Below are 21,397 nucleotides of genomic sequence, written 5' to 3' on the forward strand. Positions count from 1 at the left end.
TGCCTCCGTTGCATCGAGGATCACCCGCAAATCGACCCAATACTGAAGAGCAGCCTTTTCCCCTCCAACTCATCAAAAAAGTCTGCTAAAGCCCCAACCACATCGACGGTCACCATCTAACTCTCGACAAAAGACGCGGGAGAACATCCGTACGTTTCCTGTCGAACAGATCTCCAGGCTAGCGCCAACGCGGCGTCAAACACCGCTATCGCTTCCACATAAGACCGAAGGGAAGCCACGGGCACAGCCCATTGGGTCAACACCCCAGCCATTGTTTGCGTCGCATCGGGAATCATCCGAATCTCGACCGAAGGAAAAGAAAAAAACAACGTACGATTCCCATCAGCCCAAAACTATGGCGCATTCCTTCGATTGACAAGAGCTGGACGAAGTCAGCAGAGCGGCGTCCAGTACCAGAGTGCCATGGGCGAACTGGGCTTGAAAAGCAGTTTCCCGCTGCACGCCAGGACGTCGAGTCAAGGCCGTCCAGCCAAAGTGCACCAACTGCAAAAAGTAAGGCTGAAGATCAGATCTGGAGACTTTTGTGGCTGATGAAAACTAGGAAGCCTGAATACACCGAACGAGACACCCGCAGCCACATGGACCACTTGCCCCGTTCCCTAGAATGGCTTCTCTAACAAGACCTTCAACGCCATAGTTGAAATGGTGCTAACTCATATAGAATCCGAAGAAAAGAAAAGACATGTGAAGGTAGAAGCTGGTTACTTCGGGGGTGGAAAGTTCTAAGCAGCAATTCATCGCACTGCAAGTCTTCTGTCGCAATTAACTTTAACTCTGTTATTTTTATTTCTCACAATGTAAATACAGATATATCCTTCTTTTGTTACATCTGTGTACGTTTTGTGTTTTACTTACTGGTATGCCAACATGTGTTGGTGTAAATCAGTGAATAGTTAAATAGGGAAGCCATAACTTACGTTAGCTACGTGACCATTACCGGCTCCCGCGTAAGTACCATCAGCCTCTGCAGACAATCCAGATAAGCATTTAATTTCCTATGCGTTTCCCTATGCGTATGGTCGCTAGTGCGAAGAAAAAAAGAAACAGAAAACATGTGGATTATTTTCCGAGAATACACTGAAGCTTTTCGACGCTAATAACTTAAACACGAGTTTTTTCGTCGCTCATAACTTAGGCACGACTTGCACTCACGAATACTGCTAGTGGTCAAACTTTGCACCAGCAGAGGCGGAAAAAAGTGGCAAATATATGAACAGAAATGTTTTGGGCAGCAAGCCTCTTCTCTCTGGAAATTCTCGACACTAGATAAAGTCCTTCATACAGGACACCATGTGTGAGCCGTACCGGCTCAAAGTGATTTCCATGAAAACATTAAACAGTCGGTGTAAGTTTAAGAAGCTGAACAGCGAAAAATTCGGCAGATCCCACGTACCTCATTATGCGAAGCATGTATAGGGAAGGTGACCGTGTTGCAATTTTTTCATTTATTGAGTGACGCATCATGAAATTACGCTAAATATAGATACAAATGTTGTACCCACAGACGTAGGTTGAAGAACTTATATATATATATATATATATATATATATATATATATATATATATATATATATATATATATATATATATCCAGTTGTTTGCTCTTGCACAACGATGCCAACTTGAACATGCGTATTGGCAACACCTGAAGCTGATATAAAGCGCTGATTCTCGCGAGGATCCTGGCCCTGAACACTGCTGCTGCATAAATCGACTCCAGCGCATGGCAACTAACCACAATAGACGTTAACCCGACGGGACGGCTATATCCAAGGACTACATATTTAATGTTTATAAAGTTGGGTAGGCAGCCTTGCAACCACTATTCACGTTTCAAGAAGATTAGCGTCATTTGAAAAGTAGTTCTGGGACCTGGCATAGCTCTGTGGTAAAATGCTTCATTTCGACGCAGAATGCTTTGGTACGATTCCAGCAGGGAACCTAACATTTATCCTTTGCATTCGTCTGGTCAACGCTACCGATGTCGGGTATTTCCTAAAGCTGATAAATATGATTGATATGTGGGATTTAACGTCCCAAAACCACCATATGATTATGAAAGGCGTCGTCGTGGAGGGCTACGGAAAGTTCGACCACCTGGGGTACTTTAACGTGCACTCAAATATGGGCACACGGGCCTACAACATTTCCGCCTCCATCGGAAATGCAGCCGCCGCAGTCGGGGTTCAATCCCGCGACCTACGGGTCGGCAGCCGGGTAACATTATTACACCCGAGCTGTAATAATGCAGCCCCGCCGTGATGGTCTATAGACCATCACGAAGGGGCCGCATTATTACAGCTTGCAATACCTTACAAACCAGGCAATCTTTACCTGTCGCCTTGCGGAATTTCAAACTAAATAGACCAGAGCATGAAAAGGCAAAATAATATGAAAAAAATGTCGTTTTATCAAGTAGGCCTGTGCTTACGTTTATTTGGAGGAAGTGATCTTCGTCTGGCTCAAACAAAATGAGGTAAAGTTGCGATTTCGAAGGACGCACTTCCTATATCTCGTATGCGGGTCATTTTTAAGCAGACTTCACATCATGTTTCGAGAAAGATATATAGATGCTGATCTCCACGATGACAAACATCTGAACGCCGATTTTGAAGGTACAGTAAAGAGCGAAACGATTTTTCGCGCATTCGTAAAGTACAACTTCACAATCCCGAAACCGCCTCTCTTATCACGGCACATGGTCTGTAAACTCGAAAACTCGCGAAAAAAAAAAAAAGGTGCGGGTGGAGGCGTCATTGCGAGATTGTCTCACCAAACACAATGACGTCACAGATTTTCGAGGCGTCTACTGGATCCTACGTAGCTTGTTCTCGATAAAATTGGAATACATTGTCCTCTGTCGGTGTCAAAGGCCCTAGGATATGAAGTTTCAGAAAATTTCATCGAGCCATTATTGTGAAAATACGAAAAACAAATTCGCGAAATTTAAAAATGAAGCCTCAACTTTGATTGCCTCCATCAATAATAAGCTTATGAGAGAGAAACTTATGGCACTACAGTTCTCACGGTGCAGTTTGTCAATCTATAAAGTAAGTCATTGTTTCTCTATAGTGTCGTTTAAAAAAAGTTCTCCTCATGCAGTGGCGTTGCAACTTATATAATTTCCGTGTGGTGTGCGTCAAGAAAAATAAAAGCTTCTCAGTAGCATATACCAGAAAAAAAAACGTTATTAATCACACTAGAAAATAAATATAAAGCGATTACCATTTAACGAAGTGACGAAACTTGCGCGTTTGAGAGCCCTGTGCTAACTCTTCGACAGTGCTAAATTTACACTCCTGCTGACGTATTGTCGATGGACGGCGATACGAGGCAGTTCAGTCCTCAAGGCTTAGTTATCAATAGCTATCTCTTATTATTATTATTATTATTATTATTATTATTATTATTATTATTATTATTATTATTATTATTATTATTATTATTATTATTATTATTATTATTATTATTATTATTATTATTATGTTTAATATTATTATTTGTTAAGGTCGGGTTAACGTAGCTAGACGCCATACACTGAAGCTGTTTTGTGAAGCAGTGTCCAGAGCCATACTTATCAGCCTACTACTCTGGTGTTGCTAATACCCATGTTGCTGACTAGCGTCATTTCCCGACGTTTCGCTCAATAAAAAATAAATACAACACAGCCAACATCCCTCCACATGCTCAACATAACATCGATTCTCAAGGTACGTGGTATCTGTATTATTTATTTATTTTATTCGCATCTTTTTTTTATTTTTCTGCCACTGTATCGTTACGATATATTGATCTAGCAGACACTTCACCTATAGGCAACTGTGCGGAAAAGGAAGCTCATTAAAAATAAGCAATACCTGCTGTAAGTAAACAACCCTTAGGCGCGTGCACTCTAATGACTCTGAGGTCCCAAATTATGTCGACTGATGGCAGCGCGGCCCATTGAAGCAGGCGGGATTATAGTTAGCTCTAACCGGCGCTCTGATAGTGCTCCGGGCATGTGTCGTAAAGACTACTTATGAATAGCATATATATTGAATAATTGGTTCCTAAGCGTACGCAAAACCTACTTTTAGCAAATTATGAAACCCACTGGGGGCGTATAACTTCACAGCTCGCTAAGACTGACGGTTCTGGAAGCATCAAAAAAGATTCAGATGCTGTGATAAAACAATGACATGGCAAGTGCAACGCGCTTATACGAATGCCTCACTTGTGAGACCGCCAAATGCGTACATCGCATATATGAAATATGAAGCACGCATATTGAACAATATATTCGCACGAATATACTATTCTTAAGTCAGTAGACGAGGACTATTCTCAAATTTCAATTTTGTCACACCCCCCTCCATTCTTACACCTTATTGTTTACACATTCACACGTTCACTGCAGCATGAAGGGCTGTATTGTGTATCATGAATTTAGCCTTTATTGCGTTAGCTGATTTAATTCAATGCCTGCAAATATCTTAATTTAGAATACGATTTGGTGCTTAAATAGTGTTTCCAGGGATCAAATGACCGCTTCATCATGCAGAGTTGGACTGATGAAGTTCCTTAAAACGGTACCTGTTGTAAGCACACAGCGCTTACACACCTGCTCCATAATGATTCCGAAATGACTAATTATCTTAAGCGAACGGCGCGGGCAGTTCACGCGAACTGTTCCCTAGCCACACCAAATCGGAGCTCGGAAAGTGCTATACACTTTCAGAGCACCAACTTCATTAAACAGCACTTAACCATACTTAACAGCCACTCTTGGCGAATAATGGTTAATGACGCAAAACACGCACGTGGATCTACATTGCTCGCTTACGGCGATAATTCCAGAAGTACGAGCAAACGTTCGAGTGCTTCTATACAGCAAGAAAATAGCAAGCCACAATATGTCACATCCTGCGAATTTTCGCTGTTTATGTAGTACCATATCAGGATGCGCGCCTTCCTACACTTTGTTGATTCCCCATAATAACGGTAAAAGCATGTTTAAAATTTTATGGCTTACCGCCAAGAAGATCTCAATATGACTTCGTCTCTGACCCACACGCTTTCTTTCTTCTCAATTGACGTCGGTTTCATACACCCAAGATAATGTTATATTGTGGCGAAGCTCCTTATAACGGAACCCGTTCGTCCCTCGCAGTCGTAGTCGTAGTGTGTAACCAGTCTTACACTTTGACCTCCAAGGTGGTGTAGGTGGGAAATTTCTCCTGTGCGTTGTTTACAATAAAAAAAATTTGCAGAGTGCGCGTTAACTAAAAGCTGAATTCCCCATTCCCCAATATCAGCCATTAGCATGTTCCAGTGGGAAACGTTAGTAGAAGTAAAAGTGTAAAAGTCGACTTCTGCTGTCTCTCATTCCCAGTAGCAGCCATTGTCTACCTCCAAGGTAGTGTGCCTGGCGAGATTTCTCCTTTGCGTGATTAAACAACAAAAAAAATTCGTTCAAAACGCCGTCGATTGATGAAATAAACCAACAAAAGACAACAGATATTTTGTAAAAGCAAAACGAAAAGTAGCCAGATGTTTCAAAAGCAAAACAAAAAGAAGACACCAGCTGCTTAACGAAACACGCCAGGTGTTTTCTAAAGCAATGGTTTTATAATCAAAACCATATCGATACAAGTTTGTAGTTGCCGATGCTCGTTGCCGTCGGTGTGTGCTCGAATGGATAAGGATGCCGAACGGCGGGCGGCCAGGGCAGCGGCGGCGCGCACTCGCAGACATGACCCTGAAGTGAGAGCACGCGAGCCAGAAGCGCGCCGGGAAGCTGCGCGACGTCACCGCCAAGATCCTTCCGTACGAGAACGAGAGGCCACATCAGCAAGGAAGCGTCGGCAAGATCCTGCTGTACGGGAACAAGAAGCTGCAGCGGCACGTCAGCGTCGGCAAGATCCTTTCGTACGAGAACGAGAGGCCACATCAGCAAGGCAGCGTCGGCAAGATCCTGCTGTACGGGAACAAGAAGCTGCAGCGGCACGTCAGCGTCGGCAAGATCCTTTCGTACGAGAACGAGAGGCCATATCCGCAAGGCAGCGTCGGCAAGATCCTGCTGTACGGGAACAAGAAGCTGCAGCGGCACGTCAGCGTCGGCAAGATCCTTTCGTACGAGAACGAGAGGCCACATCAGCAAGGCAGCGTCGGCAAGATACTGCTGTACGGGAACAAGAAGCTACATCATCAAGGCAGCGTCTGCAAGATCCCGCCGTACGTGAACAAGAAGCTGCAGTGGGACGTCAGCGTCGGCAAGATCCTTTCGTACGAGAACGAGAGGCCACATCAGCAAGGCAGCGTCGGCAAGATCCTGCTGTACGGGAACAAGAAGCTGCAGCGGCACGTCAGCGTCGGCAAGATCCTTCCGTACGAGAACGAGAGGCCACATCAGCAAGGCAGCGTCGGCAAGATCCTGCTGTACAGGAACAAGAAGCTGCAGCGGCACGTCAGCGTCGGCAAGATCCTTTCGTACGAGAACGAGAGGCCACATCAGCAAGGCAGCGTCGGCAAGATCCTGCTGTACGGGAACAAGAAGCTACATCATTAAGGCAGCGTCTGCAAGATCCCGCCGTACGGGAACAAGAAGCTGCAGTGGGACGTCAGCGTCGGCAAGATCCTTTCGTACGAGAACGAGAGGCCACATCAGCAAGGCAGCGTCGGCAAGATCTTGCTGTGCGGGAACAAGAAGCTGCAGCGGCACGTCAGCGTCGGCAAGATCCTTTCGTACGAGAACGAGAGGCCACATCAGCAAGGCAGCGTCGGCAAGATCCTGCTGTACGGGAACAAGAAGCTGCAGTGGCACGTCAGCGTAGGCAAGATCCTTCCGTGCGAAAAACGAGAGGCTGAGGCAGCACGTCAACGTCGCGATGCAGATCTTGAAAACGTTCAACAATGGGAAGTGGTGAGGAAGCGTGCATATCGCCATGCGAATTAACGGAAGAAAATTTCACGGTATAACTTCCAGGAGCTTCGCCCAATCTCATCACCATTCACCTCGTGGATCTGCCATCAGTTTTTTTATTTTAAAAGAAACTACAAAGGATATATGTGGGCATTAGAAATAAATTGAGCCTAATGGCTTGAATTGTAGTATTAAAATGAAATACGATGAAATTTATCTCCCAAAAGCTAAGTTCTAGTTTATCAGATAATAAAAAAAACAGATAATTTGATTACTTGGTACATGCAGAAACAAATAATATAATAGCCACAGATGCTTCTCTGAACATTGAAAAGGCAAGCATGGGAGTTGTATCTGATTTGCTTGACTGGCCCTTCTCAATGAGGCTGCCTGATTGTAACGCGATAGCGTTTTAGAGCTCGTGTTGCAGAAATTCCGCCGTCACCGTTCTGAACGAAAAATCGTCTGTGAGCAAAAAAAACTCGTTACAGAGATCGTCGCGGGAGGGGAAGTGGTTATGTTGTAAGAAGGAAAAGAGAAGAAAAGTGAGCCCTGTAACTGTCTGCTTCAGGGAGCGACACATCAACAGTAGCTCACAAGGGATGAGGGTGAGGAGGGATTATAAGGACAGGAATAAAGGTGTACAGAGAGATGAGGTAAACGTGAAAGCGTGAGAGTGACGACATATCGAGAGAATAGGAGAGATGGAAACATGGTCACAGGAGTCCGAGGACGGGGCACAACTTGCGAGAGCTCTTGTCGGCGTCAGGTGATGGCGTGGAGCAACTCCAGTAGGCCAGAGCTACGCTTTCGTTGAAGATCGGCGCCATGAGATGTCGTAGGGCCTGCCCAGCCGGCCAGAGCTACGCTGGAGTCGGAGATAGCTAGCGCACATCCAATCGGCACGGAATCCAGCGAGAAAAATGGACTACTATGTCCATCTAGCGGAAAACGTATGTCTTTCCAGAGGCGTTGATCAAGCAAACAGTGAACGCTAGATAATGCGCTGCCATCTGCAAGGCATTGTCAGACTCTTTATGGCCTCCGAGATGGCAAGCGCGTGGCGTGTATCTTGGAGGCCAAGCGACTCTTGCTTTAGTATAAAAACCTGTATGGGCCATTCGCGAGAGCGCGCTGGTATAATGTACTGTGTGTGTGTGTGTGTGTGTGTGTGTGTGTGTGTGTGTGTGTGTGTGTGTGTGTGTGTGTGTGTGTGTGTGCGTGTGCGTGTGCGTGTGCGTGTGCGTGTGCGTGTGCGTGTGCGTGTGCGTGTGTGTGTGTGTGTGTGTGTGACAAAACATAATATAAGTATGCACTTAGTGGTTCAAGGGTGAACTAGGGGCCGGATTTCGCTTTCGCGTTCAACTCTTAAAGGTGAAGCTTAAGGGTCCCCCAATTTTTACTCCAGTTTTTGAAACTGAGCTCGTGGCGGTTATAATAGCACTTCGAAAAGTTTTGTCCAATTAAAATTGTGCACCATAATGACAGATTCCTTTCAGTGTGCGCAGCTCTTACAGCTTCTGAAAACTCTCGAAATCTAGGGACATTCCGAGCATTAGTACTACCGCAGTTGAAACACCTAAAGTTACTGTGGATCCTAGGTCACTGCGGATTACGATTGAATGCGTTGACCGATTCTATAGCACGAGCGACGCTTGGTAGTTGAACATCATCCGTACTTCCAGAAGTAGAATGGCTAACTGTGATCAGATATAGAGAATCAGCAAATCGCACAGATATGCCAGAATATATAACAACACTTACATAATTTTACAGCTTGTCAGTAGTGTCTGTGTCTACTCTTCCGAGTCGGTCTTCTTCCCGTAACAATGGAACCACCTCAAGTGTCCATGGCAACCTCATTAGAGTCAGTCCAGGAAACTCGAAGTTATGATTACTATGTAGATGTTGGTGCCAAGTCCTCCGTATGAATCTATATCAACACATAGCTGGTCAGGTGGTGTCGCCCCTCTGTGTATTCTGCGGAAAAATAGAAACCATTGAACGTTAGTTTTTATCACGTCAAGGATACTCTTTATTTAGAAAAAAAATTCCTAGTTATTTCATTTTTGGAGATAGGTATTAGGTTGACGGTAGAAACTGCGCTAAGCTTTGGTGCCTCTGTTTTGGTACATTGCTTCAGGGACGTAATCAATACGGTACGCGATTTTTTTCAGGAACCCAAACGTAACCCATCGTAAAGCTCTACTCTAGTAAATACTGTTGTTTAACATTGATACGTGCTTTAACACGTAAATTCCAAGTGGTTGAGTGAAGAAAATGCCACTGTCTGGTCAAATTAAAATCTCAGAATTTCAGTTTTTTATTTCTTCTCCCTTTCTCTCTCTCTCTTTGATCTTTGTTACAATATTTGTATCTTAATTCATTCATTAACAATGTTGTAGTGCTCATCGAAATAAAAAATACGCTACGATTTTTTGGCAAATACGCCATAGTGGGTATTAACCATTTATTAAAGGAATCAAGGCTGTTCTCGAACTGCTCGCGACGCTCGTGGTATCTTCGCTTCCCCTACGATCGGAAGCCAACTGCTGGAACCAGCGCTCCAGGAAGCTCACCTCGTTCGTCGGAACCTGACCACATTCAGGTCATTCCAACCGTTATTGTTCCCAAGCGCAAGATGAGGAAGAAACAGAAGCCGAAGCACTCTTTCGGCTTTGAGACGACCAGCAGAGGCCCAGACAACAAGCCTTTCAACATGGAGACCGAGCTGCTGGAGCTTCTTGTTCATTTCCGGATGCAACGGGAATCTCACCACGGTAAGCGACAATTAACCGAGGTTCGGAACGCAAGTCAAGGACCTGATTCCAAGTGCCACTCGAAAGATAAGAACACAACTTCGCGGACGATGTCAAACAGCAAGTACAAGCGACTGGGTGCAGGTAAATCAAATATCAGCTCGTCGAAGTCAGCCGAAGGACAAGATGAGTTCAAAGCCGACGAAGTCTTCGATCACGAGACTCGAAGGCCGAAGCTCACCAAGCAAGGTGCGGTAGACATCATGACGCAGCTACGAAATTTTTCGCGGGAGAATGTCCCTCTGAAGAGCATCACCTGCGGAAAGCCCTTAGTATTTCCGAAGTTCAGATGATTCTTGACATGCATGGCACGACCACAGCGTTTTTGGATCGCTTCCAACTATTTGAAGTCATCTATGAATATTTGAACGCGTTCGTTTTCTACAACTGCACCGATGACGGAGACGACCGTCTGACTGACACTTTTACGGAGTTCCTTAACGACGGCATCCTTCATGACACGAAAGCTGGTGATGGCGTGTGTGAAGGAAAAAGTGTACTTTCATCGGACAGCAGTATCTGTGTGCCAGCCAGAGTTGGTGGAGACAATGAACCGGCTACGTGCAGAACAAAGAATGCCTCAAGCCAGATTCAATCGCTGCGCCTGCACCATTCCCGTGTGCTGCAGGTCATGCAGCAAACATGCGATGCCAAGGTGCAGACACAAAGATTCCAGCCTGCTCGGATCACTGAGTTGAAATCCGGTCTGCAGAAGCGCGATGTAAAAATTACGCAGCTCAAGCACAGGCCCAATGTCATTCCAGAAAGTCAAGCCCATAAACCACAGCAGATCTACGATAAAATCCACACGGTCGAACGAACCTCACCACCACCTGATCTAGTGCCACCACGAACCACCGCAAAAGTTAATAATGTGAGCACATCTAAGAAGGATCGGAAAAGCCGAAGTACGCATGAGCAAGGACCGCAGGCAAGTTCACGAGAGTCAAAACCACGGCCATTTTCCAATCCGTCACCATCACATCAGCCTAAGGCCGAGCAGAAGCCACAAGTGCTTCCAGTTTGCCAAGCGCCGTCGCTTATATCCCTGTCAAGTAGCAAATCACCACCACGTCATCACCAAATTTTCGAGAAGAAACATGACTTTTCTAATGGTACGAGGCTTCAGCCAAGGCTCACGCCATGTCGGAGACATCCTCCATTTGCACCCAAGACCTGAAAAATTGCGCCCGACCAACTCAAACAACTCCGCAGCCAGTCTACCCGTGGTGTCGATCAACACGACCTAAGGCTGAAGACAGACCCTCTTCAATTCCCATTGGCCAAAACACTCCGCTAAACCCCCAACATCGTCCGCGATCACCGCCAGAGTCTCGACAAAAAACACTGAGAAAGTTTCGGGCGTTTCCTATTATACCAAGGCCGCAGCCAGCGCCTAGGTGGCGTCGAAGGCTACCACCGCTTCCTACCATAGCCTGAGAGAAGCCACGGGGACTGCCCATCACGTCAACAACCCAGCCATTGTCCTCTTGCCACCAGGAATCGCCCGCATCTCGACGCAAAGCAGAGAAAAAACAAGGTGAGCTTTCCACTGCATCAACATCCCTCCCAGTGCCTCCGTTGCATGGGGGTCACCTACACATCGACCCAAGGCTGAAGAGCAGCCATTTTCCACTCGAACTCATCGAAAAATTCTGTTAAAGCCCCTACCACATCGAAGGTCACCATTGGACTCTCCACAAAAGACGCGGGAGAACATCCGTACGTTCCCTATCGAACAGACTTCCAGACTAGCGCCAACGTGGCGTCAAACACAACTATCGCTTCCACACAAGACTGAAGGGAAGCCACGGGCACAACCCATTCGGTCAACACCCCAGCCATTTGTTTCCGTTGCATCGGGAATCACCCGTATCTCGACTGAAGGAAGAGGAAAAACAACGTGCGATTCCCATCAGCCCGAAACCATGGCGCATTCGATCGATTGACAAGAGATTGACGAAGTCAGCAGAGCGGCATCCAGTACCAGAGTGCCATGGACGAACTGGGCTTGAAAAGCAGTTGCCCGTTGCACGCCAGGACGTCGAGTCAAGGCAGTCCAGCCAAAGCGCACCAGCTGCAAAAAAGCAAGGCTGAAGATCAGATCTGGAGACTGGTGTGGATGGTAAAAACAAGGAAGCGTGAATACACCGAACGAGACACACGCAGCCACATGGACCACTTACGCCGTTCCCTAGGCTGGCTTCTCTCACAAGACCTTCAACGCCATAGCAGAACTGGTGATATCTCATATGGAATCTGAAGAAAACAAAGGGCACCTACTAACCCAAAGCGTGTATATTTTTTGCGAATAATAAAGATTTGGTTGGATTTGATTTGACATGTGAAGGTCAAAGCCGGTTACTCCGGGGTTTGAAAGTTTTAAGCAGCAGTTCATCGAACTGCAAGTCTTCTTTTGCATTTTACTTGAACTCTGTTATTTCTATTTCTCCGAAGGTAAACACAGCTATCTTTATTTCTTTCGTTACATCTGTCTGCTGGTATGCCAACATGTTTTGGTGTAAATCAGTGAACAGTTAAATAGGGAAGTTGTAACTTACGTTAGCTACGCGACCATTACCCACTCCCGCGTAAGTAACTCCTGCCTCTTCAGGCAATCAGGATAAGAGCTTCATTTCCTATGCGTTTCCCTCTACGTATCGTCGAGAGTGCGAAAAAAAAATAGAAAACATACCGCTTATTTTCCGAGAGTTCACTGAATGTTTTCATATAGGCACTTTTTTCATCGCTAATAACTTAATCACGAGTTTCAGTCACGAATAGTGTTAGTGGTCAGACTTTGCACCAGCAGAGGCGGAAAAAAGTTGCTAATATAGGAATAGAAATTATTTGGGCAGCAAGCGTCTTCTCGCTGGAAATTTTCGACACTAGATAAAGTCCTCCATACAGGACACCATGTGTGAACCGTACCAACCCGATGTGATTTCTATGAAAATATCAAACAGTCGGTGCAAATTTAAGAAGCTGAACAGCAAAAAATTCGGCAGATCCCACGTACCTGGGAGTCGACATTATGCGAAGCATGTGAAGAGAAGGTGACCATGTTGCATTTTTTTTTTTTGTGAGCGACACGTCATGAAATTACGGTAAATATAGAACAAATGTTGTGCGCACAGACATAAGTTGAAGAGTTGATATTTATATACCCAGTTGCTTGCTTTGGCACAACGATGTTAACTGGAACATGCGTATTGGCAACACCTGAAGCTGATATGAGGCACTGATGCTCGCGAGGATGCTGGCCCTGGACACTGCTGCATAAATCGACTCCAGCGCTTGGCACCTAACCACAATAGACGTTCACCCGACGTGATGACTGTATCAAAGGAGTACATATTTATTGTTTATAAAATTGGGTAGGCAACACTGCAACCACTATTGACGTTTCACGAAGATTAGCATCATTTGAAAAAAAGTTGTGAGACCTGGCGTAGCTCTGTGGTAAAATGCTTCATTGCCACGCAGAATGCTTAGGTACTATTCCAGCTGGGACCCCACACATTTATGCTTTGCATTCGTCGGGTTGACGCTACCGATGTCAGGTATTTCTTAACGCTGATAAATATGATTGATATGTGGGGTTTAACGCCCTTAAACCACCTTATGTTTATGAGAGGTGCTTATGTGGAAGGCACCGCAAATTTCTACCACCTGGAGTTCTTTAACCTGCACCTAAATATGAGAACACGGGCCTACAGCATTTCCGCCTCCATCGAAAATGCAACCGACGCAGCCGGGAATCGATCCCGCGACCTGCTGCTCAGCAGCCGAGTACCTTGGCCATTAGACCACCACGGCGGGGACTTCTTAACGCTCGCGCGTTAAAATTGCCCTTGTGTTCCTGGATAGATACCAAGTGTCCATCGCATGTGGCCACTGTATGGCGGAAAGTGTTTGACGACGTACGCGGCGGGATTATGATGTTATTCTTGTCTTGACCAGGGCGTTATATTCACTAAACCATCTTACCCTCGCATGCTAATTTTGGTTTACGACAAGTTAAGGGTTGACCATGAGAGCACCCAAACGTAAGTAGACAGACAGACAGACAGACAGACAGACAGACAGACAGACAGACAGACAGACACACACACACACACACACACACACACACACACACACACACACACACACACACACACACACACACACACACACACAGGAAGACAGACAGGTTAGCTCTGAAAACGGGTTGTAATTGGAAGCATTGGCGGCCGACTGACTGTTATTCACGAGTGGGAAATTCAGCGTAAGAAAACGAACTGTCAAGGGCTATCCTTGACAGACAGACAGACAGACAGACAGACAGACAGACAGACAGACAGACAGACAGACAGACAGACAGACAGACAGACAGACAGACAGACAGACAGACAGACAGACAGACAGACAGACAGACAGACAGACAGACAGACAGACAGACAGACAGACAGACAGACAGACAGACAGACAGACAGACAGACAGACAGACAGACAGACAGACAGACAGGATGAGGGGGTGCTGGGGGAACGGCAGAATGGGTTTCGGAAACACAGGAGGTTGGAAGGCAATCTGTTCTCACTGACGCAGTGCATCGAAGTGGTAGAAAAGGAACAAAGGCCCCTGTGGCTAGCATTTTTGGATATCAAGGGAGCGTGCGATAGCGTGGTTCAAGAGGAATTGTGGGAAATGCTAAACACACTAGGCGTTTAAGATGTAGTCACTAATATTTTAAAGGATATCTATAAAGGTAACAATTTAGTTATAAAGTAGGAAAAACAGGCGTCCAAGCCTGCAGAGGTAAAACGGGGCTTAGGCAGGGGTGTCCCCTGTCACCCTTATTATTAATGATGTACCTACAAGGATTAGAGGCCAAATTAGTGGGAAGTGGACTGGGCTTCAACCTCTCTTTCATCAAACAAAGAAAACTCATTGAACGGGCACTACCAGCATTGATGTACGCAGATGATATAGTGCTAATGGCCGACAACAAGGAAGATTTGCAGAGATTGGTGGACATCTGCAGTAATGAGGGAGATAGGTTAGATTTCAGATTCAGTAAGGAAAAAAAAGCAGTCATGATTCTTAATGACAATGAAGGCAGTGAGCTTAGAATACAGGAGGTCACGCTAGAGATAACAGATAAATACAAATATCTGGGCGTATGGATATGCAATGGGGCCGAGTACCTAAGGGAACACGAAATATACGTGTCGACTAAAGGTAACAGGAATGCAGCGGTAATGAGAAACAGGGCGCTGTGGAATGACAATAGGTATGATGTTGTGAGAGGAATATGAAAAGGGGTCATGGTTCCTGGGCTGACGTTCGGCAATGCGGTCTTGTGCATGAGATCAGAAGTTCAAGCAAGATTAGAAATTAAACAACGTGGAACAGGTAGGCTTGCTTTAGGAGCTCACGGGAATACACCAAATCAGGGAGTACAAGGTGATATGGGATGGACATCATTTGAGGGCCGGCAAGCTAGCAGCAAGATAAAATTTGAGAAGCGATTCAGAGAAATGGGGGAAGAGCGTTGGGCTAGGAAGGTTTTCAGCTACTTGTACATGAAGAATGTCGATACAAAATATAGGAAGCGAACCAGGAAATTGACTGGTAAATACTTAGAAAACAGCAGGTGGCCAAACCAAAAAGAACTATCAAGAAGAAAGTGAAGGAAACGGAGACTGACATGAGGAGAATGGGCATGATTAAGAAGTCCGCACTAGAGATCTATCGAACTTTTAAGCAGGAAATTGCCAAGCAAAGGATCTATGATAATACTCGGGGTAGTTCTTTACTGTTTGAGGCCAGGACGGGAGTACTGCGAACCAAGACATATCGGGCCAAATACGAAGGGGTAGACACAGTATGCAGTGCGTGTGGAGAGGAAGAAGAAACTGCCGAACACTTGATAATGTTCTGTAAAGGGCTTCACCCTAAAGTTCAAGATTATGGCGCAGAGTTTTCCAAAGCACTGGGGTTTAGGGACAGTGAGGGCAAAATAGACTTAAGCGGGTAGAATTAACTAGAAGGAGGTTATCTGATTGGTCGCTTAAGTCAAGGCATGAGTGAAGTTTAAACCATTCACTGCAAAGTATGAATCTTCAACCTCACTATTTAAGGGCAAAAAAATAAATCTAGTTTTTGGTTCATTAAGTATTACGGCTTGGTGGCGCTTGTCACCGCCCCATCTAAAGGGTACAGCCACGTCCGTCCATTCGTCCGTCAATCCATCCATCCATCCGTCCATCCATCCATCCGTCCATCCGTCCATCCATCCATCCGTCCAGCCGTCTAAATGTGTTCCAGTGTTCCATTTCTCGGACAGCATGGGCTCGATGCTGTCTTCTAAGCAGTCTTCACAGACTGTCTACGTGCTGTCTAAGAATCGGAACACAGCCAATGTAGGAGAAGAAGGAGATGATGATGATCACTGACAACTACTAGCTCGTGCAGCATACTGTACACCGCTTTGTCACTCACTTGCAGCGATCATTGTCACGGGTGATTTGCGGCAACACTGAATGATCCCAACGCTTCGCCCCAATCATTATCGTCATCCAATTCATGAATATGCCGCGATTTATTTTAACAGTCTCAGTAGCGTCTTCATTGAAACTCCAGCTCCGATGTCTTCTGTCAACGACATGTAAGAATGAGTTCAAGAGGCATTGGTCTATCGTCGAGGTGAGCTCGATCGTACGCCCGGGACGGCTTCTGAATATGATATATTCCCGACAGTTGGCCAGGATGTTCTACATGTAGCGACATATAGGTATCGCATGTTCCCTGTACCGCAGACCACCTAAAAACTGACTGTATACCGTGTAGGTCGCGCAGTGCACAAGGAGTTCCCAAGTTGCGTACTTCTTCCGAAGGCTAAAATTAAGAGTGATGCAACATTTTTACCAACGTTACATAGAACGCAAGACGTTACAGAAACACGAGATGTATAGCTCGAAACTTCTACGCAAATATCATTAACTAAACATACTTTAGGTATCGCGTAACACATATATTTTGTCTTATGTGGTTGTACATAGCGTATTGTAGAGCAATATTTTATATAGTTCGATTGTCTTCATAGGTAACTTCGTTAACACTACTGCGCTTCTGCCTGACACAGGAGTCCGTTTTTGTGTGTGTGTGTGTGTGTGTGTGTGTGTGTGTGTGTGTGTGTGTGTGTGTGTGTGTGTGTGTGTGTGTGTGTGTGTGTGTGTGTGTGTGTGTGTGTGTGTGTGTGTGTGTGTGTGTGTGTGTGTGTGTGTGTGTGTGTGTGTGTGTGTGTGTGTGTGTGTGTGTGTGTGTGTGTGTGTGTGTGTGTGTGTGTGTGTGTGTGTGTGTGTGTGTGTGTGTGTGTGTGTGTGTGTGTGTGTGTGTGTGTGTGTGTGTGTGTGTGTGTGTGTGTGTGTGTGTGTGTGTGTGTGTGTGTGTGTGTGTGTGTGTGTGTGTGTGTGTGTGTGTGTGTGTGTGTGTGTGTGTGTGTGTGTGTGTGTGTGTGTGTGTGGCGCTGAGTATGAATTGGTGGGGTTCACGGTACGCTGCTGGTATAAAAAAAAAGAAGCTGGCAGTGGAATGACTATTCGGACGAGTTGGCAATTTTTATGGTAAATCTCGTACGCGAGTGTGCTGTCTTAAGATCAGGACACCAACAGAACAGGCATACATATCAGCGCAGTATGAAAGCAGCAGATTGCATGAAGCAAAAAACGAAGAGAGAGAGGGAGGATATTAGAATGTAATGGACGGAGCAACACATGTGATGACAACGAACAGGCTCGGGGACGACTTCATGGTCGCCACCACGTCAGCAGACGCGATGCTAACAAATATAATGGCGTCATCGATGCGGCACGTGCACAATCATGAAGAGCGTTTCCATTACCTCGTTTAGACACGAAATACTCACTCGTTCGTGGCACGCGCTCTCTTGTAGAACGAGATGTTACGCGGTGTAACCGGTCGCTCCAGACATGGCGTGCCGAGAGTTAATTCGTTTCGAAGCGGCAGCTGCAGCACCCCCGCACAGCGCTGGGTGAAAGGGTCAACACGCGCGGTGTTTGAAGTGTACGCATACAATCTCCCTAATCGTCACCTCACATGACCCGAGACCTCGGTGAAAGACGCAGGCAAAGCAAAAAAAAAGACAACAAAACCTAAAGTCTGAAACTGAAGCGTTGGCTCGCTCTATACATGGCTTCGGAGGGGAAGATCCTCGGCTTGGTAAAGCCGTGCGCGGTATACATTTTCCAAATGACGTCGTCGTCGTGTTCATAAACCATTGTTTCTTTTTCTGGGACTTTCTTTACGCCGTTGTCTATTCAGCATATGCTACTTCGCCCGCGCATGGTGCACTTTGTGTGTTAGCACACAATCCAACGCTAGGTGCTCGGCGACCCCGCGCAGCGGTGGTTTGTTTAGTCGCGCGGCTTGTATAACGACGCGAAAAAAAAAAAATACGACAACGGATGTTTGCTCAGCGGCGTGAATCACGCGTATGTGGCAATCGTAATGGTGTAATACAGCCAGTCCCCACGTGAAATGAACGCCGAATAATCCGTGTTTATTTACTATTCTGTCCACAAGCGGGTTGAATATACGTTTTTACTCGCAGCGCACAGCGCTCCGTGTTTCATTTAGTTTTGCATGGCGTTAAAAAAAAATAAACGAAATGAGGAGGTGGTATATTGCGTTTTGTGTTTGTTTACTTCTCGTGCCTCTCCATCGGATGTCGCTAATGAACTTTGGCCCCTCTACGCGAGCGTCGACAAACGGCGCGTGACAGCTGTTTGCTTGCACGCTTCAACAGTGCGCGCAACGATGTACGAACACGCGAGGGGCACACGTAAACACACCTCGGCTTTCTCTCTCACAGTCGACAACCTTACTGACAGTTTATGCACGCGAGGAGTCCTTATACATGATCTGAGAGCTTTGCTTGTAGCTGTGGAAAAATACATCTACCCCTGTAGGCCTACGCAGAAGAGAGAACAAATGGCAGAGAAGGAAAGGCGGGAAGGTTAACAGGTCCAGGATAACCGGTTTGCTACCCTACACGTGGGAACTGGAAGATTGAAGGAGAGGAAAAAGAAGGAGGAGGAAGAAAGTTTAAGCGGAAAGACAGGGAGGTTAGCCAGTTCTTAGACCGGTTGGCTAACCTGTGCTGGGGAAAGGGGTGAGGGGAATAAAAGATGTTAAAAAATGTGAAGAGAGAGAAATTGCAAAAAAAAATTGCGACAGAGTAGGCAACATAAAAGGGTATAAGACACTAAAGTCTGTCTCTGAGGCCAGCTGTCCGCAAAAAGCGCAGCAAAGCTTTCAAAGCCTTTTGGGCTGAGGATGGGCTCGGCCAATGACCCAGAATCTTTTGTTCCGACAAAGGCCGATCGTCCAGTCTATCCAGAGCTGCAGTGAGTTCTTGTCTTTGCGCGTTGAAATGGGTGCACTCACACAAAAAGAAAGAAAAAGAAAGCTCCCCATTAAGGGTTGGGGAACCCTTCCCAAAACATTGTTGCATCCCACAATCCTTTCTTTGTTCGAGCTCAAAGGACATAATCATTGTTTGTTTGTGGCCGCACTCTGGAAGAAAAAAATAAAAACGAATCACTGACGGGCTTTTCAGAATTTATTTATTTATTTTTTATTGATTTAATATTTTTATATATTTATTTATTTCACGATTTAAGCATTCGTTAAACAACACCAGATGGTCGAAATTTTCGGAGCCATTCCCCATGGCGCCATATCATGTATTATTATTGAGGTTTAAAATAACTGCAGTAAAAAAAACGCGTTTGTCCAGCAACCAACTCCTGGAAAAAGAAAGTTGTTTTCCTGCTACTTATGTATTTGTGAAACCCTCAGGGTACATTTGTACATTATGGAGGGGAGGGGCGGAAACATAGATGAACAAAACAAATACAGGATGATGGAAACATCTTTAACATAAAGATAAATATAATGATGAAGTTTTACATGCAAGGAGTACACTTTATTAAAAGACAACTGAACTATAACCACAAAGAATACACTAAACAGTCAATAACACTTACGCCGATTAGTACAGTTCCCGATTCTGAGCTTGTTAGTGCATTCTTAAATCGAGTGGGGTCGGTGATGCTTAATAATGATGCAGGTAGGTTATTCCAATCTATTGAGGTCTTAGGGAGGAATGATTGTGAACATGTTAAGGTGTTATGACGAGGTACTCTGACGTTGAGGACGTGATCATGGCGAGCAAAATGGTACGGTGCCGGGTGAATCCGAAGTAAGCGACGGAAACGATTGGGGTGATAGATTTCATGAAATAATTAAATGCGTGATTTCTTTCTGCGAATATAGATTAATGGAATATGGACCAAACTTTTCATAATGAAACACTAACAGAGCGATAATAATTATTTGGGATGAAACGAACAGCACGATTTTGTACCGATTCAATTTTGTTATTAAATGTGATTTGATGAGGATCCCAGATGGATGAGGCGTATTCCAGTTTGGGGTGCACGTAGCTTATATAAAGCAGTCATTTTAATTGTACTGGTGAAACGAAAGATTTCTTTTTCAAATATTCTAATGGGTGGTTAGCTTTTGTTGTTATGTGTTGTATGTGCTGCTTCCAAGAGAGGTCGTTGGTAATATGAATGCCTAGATAATGGTAGGTGCGAACAGATTCAAGGGGGCAGGTATTTAGTGCGTAGGCAGGGCAGATTGTGTTATATATTTTGTATCTGCCTTACATATTCTGCTAACCTGGTAGATCCATAAAAGGTTGGGCCACATGTGAACGAAGAAATTACCGAAGCGCTTGCGCAACAATTTTTCCGCCAAACAGAGGTAATACACTTGCTTTAGTTTTGTATCGAAAATGTGAATTTCGGCTATTGCGCACTATTGTGCATCATTGAAATCAAACGGAAGCGAAAAAACTGTGCTCATGTCGTTCAAGCAAAATAATTACGTACTGATTATATTATATCATCCTAAATATCTTCATTGCTAATTAAATGACGGCAGCAAGTAATTGAATACCAAACTAATTGTAATTAATGATATGAGCAGAATGTTTTTTTCAGCTTTTCGGACTAGCTTGAAGATGCGCACGCACAATTGCAAAAAAATATTTACATACATTGAATAGAAATTATTGAGATCAGAGAGGGTTAGGAGGACAGTATCACTGCCACCATCTGCCAGCGCGTGCTCGAGACTTCGCAGTGCAGCAGCAGCCGAGTCGCGTGACCTGTCACGCGCTTGTTCCATTCGAACAACCGAGCTGTTCAGCTGTGATCGCACCTAGCCGTCGCGTAGCCGATCGAGAGGAAGATGTCGGTAAGCCTGCCGCTGCGTAATAGATCGGCTTGAGTAACCACCTTTGCAGCGCGTCGCTTACGGTACCAGTGTATTGTTTTCCAGACCTAACCGTAAATAGCGACCTATTTGCGGCGTGAGCGTCGGCCACTGTGAAAGCAAGGGAAGTTCTATTAGCATCATAGGTGCACGCATCAGAGACTGCAGGATAGGAGGGTGAGGGAGTGTGGGTGAAATTTAACCGAAGCACCTCTTCCCACTTAGGCCTTCAGATTGGAACGCGGTGCTAAGACTACAGTATTTACGGGGTATGAAGGGGGCACTTCCCCTCGTTTTGACATC

The 21,397-nt window shown here is 45.4% G+C and overlaps 1 protein-coding gene and 1 long non-coding RNA gene across 2 annotated transcripts in view; one reads left to right on the top strand and one right to left on the bottom strand.

The window, feature by feature from the left end:
- Positions 1 to 8,746: 8,746 nt before the first annotated feature.
- Positions 8,747 to 21,397, bottom strand: part of LOC142774362 (uncharacterized) — a 59,096-nt gene continuing 46,445 nt past the window's right edge. Inside the window, exon 2 of the long non-coding RNA XR_012886358.1 lies at positions 8,747 to 8,902. This is a non-coding gene — a long non-coding RNA (uncharacterized LOC142774362). The remainder of the gene's footprint in view (positions 8,903 to 21,397) is intronic.
- The window catches only part of LOC142774846 (uncharacterized), a 51,597-nt gene continuing 39,763 nt past the window's right edge, over positions 9,564 to 21,397 (top strand). The window contains exon 1 of the mRNA XM_075875988.1: positions 9,564 to 9,702. Within this exon, the coding sequence (XP_075732103.1) occupies positions 9,564 to 9,702 (139 nt within the window). The remainder of the gene's footprint in view (positions 9,703 to 21,397) is intronic.

This window comes from Rhipicephalus microplus, chromosome 10 (assembly GCF_043290135.1).
Source record: "Rhipicephalus microplus isolate Deutch F79 chromosome 10, USDA_Rmic, whole genome shotgun sequence".
NCBI lineage: Eukaryota > Metazoa > Arthropoda > Arachnida > Ixodida > Ixodidae > Rhipicephalus > Rhipicephalus microplus.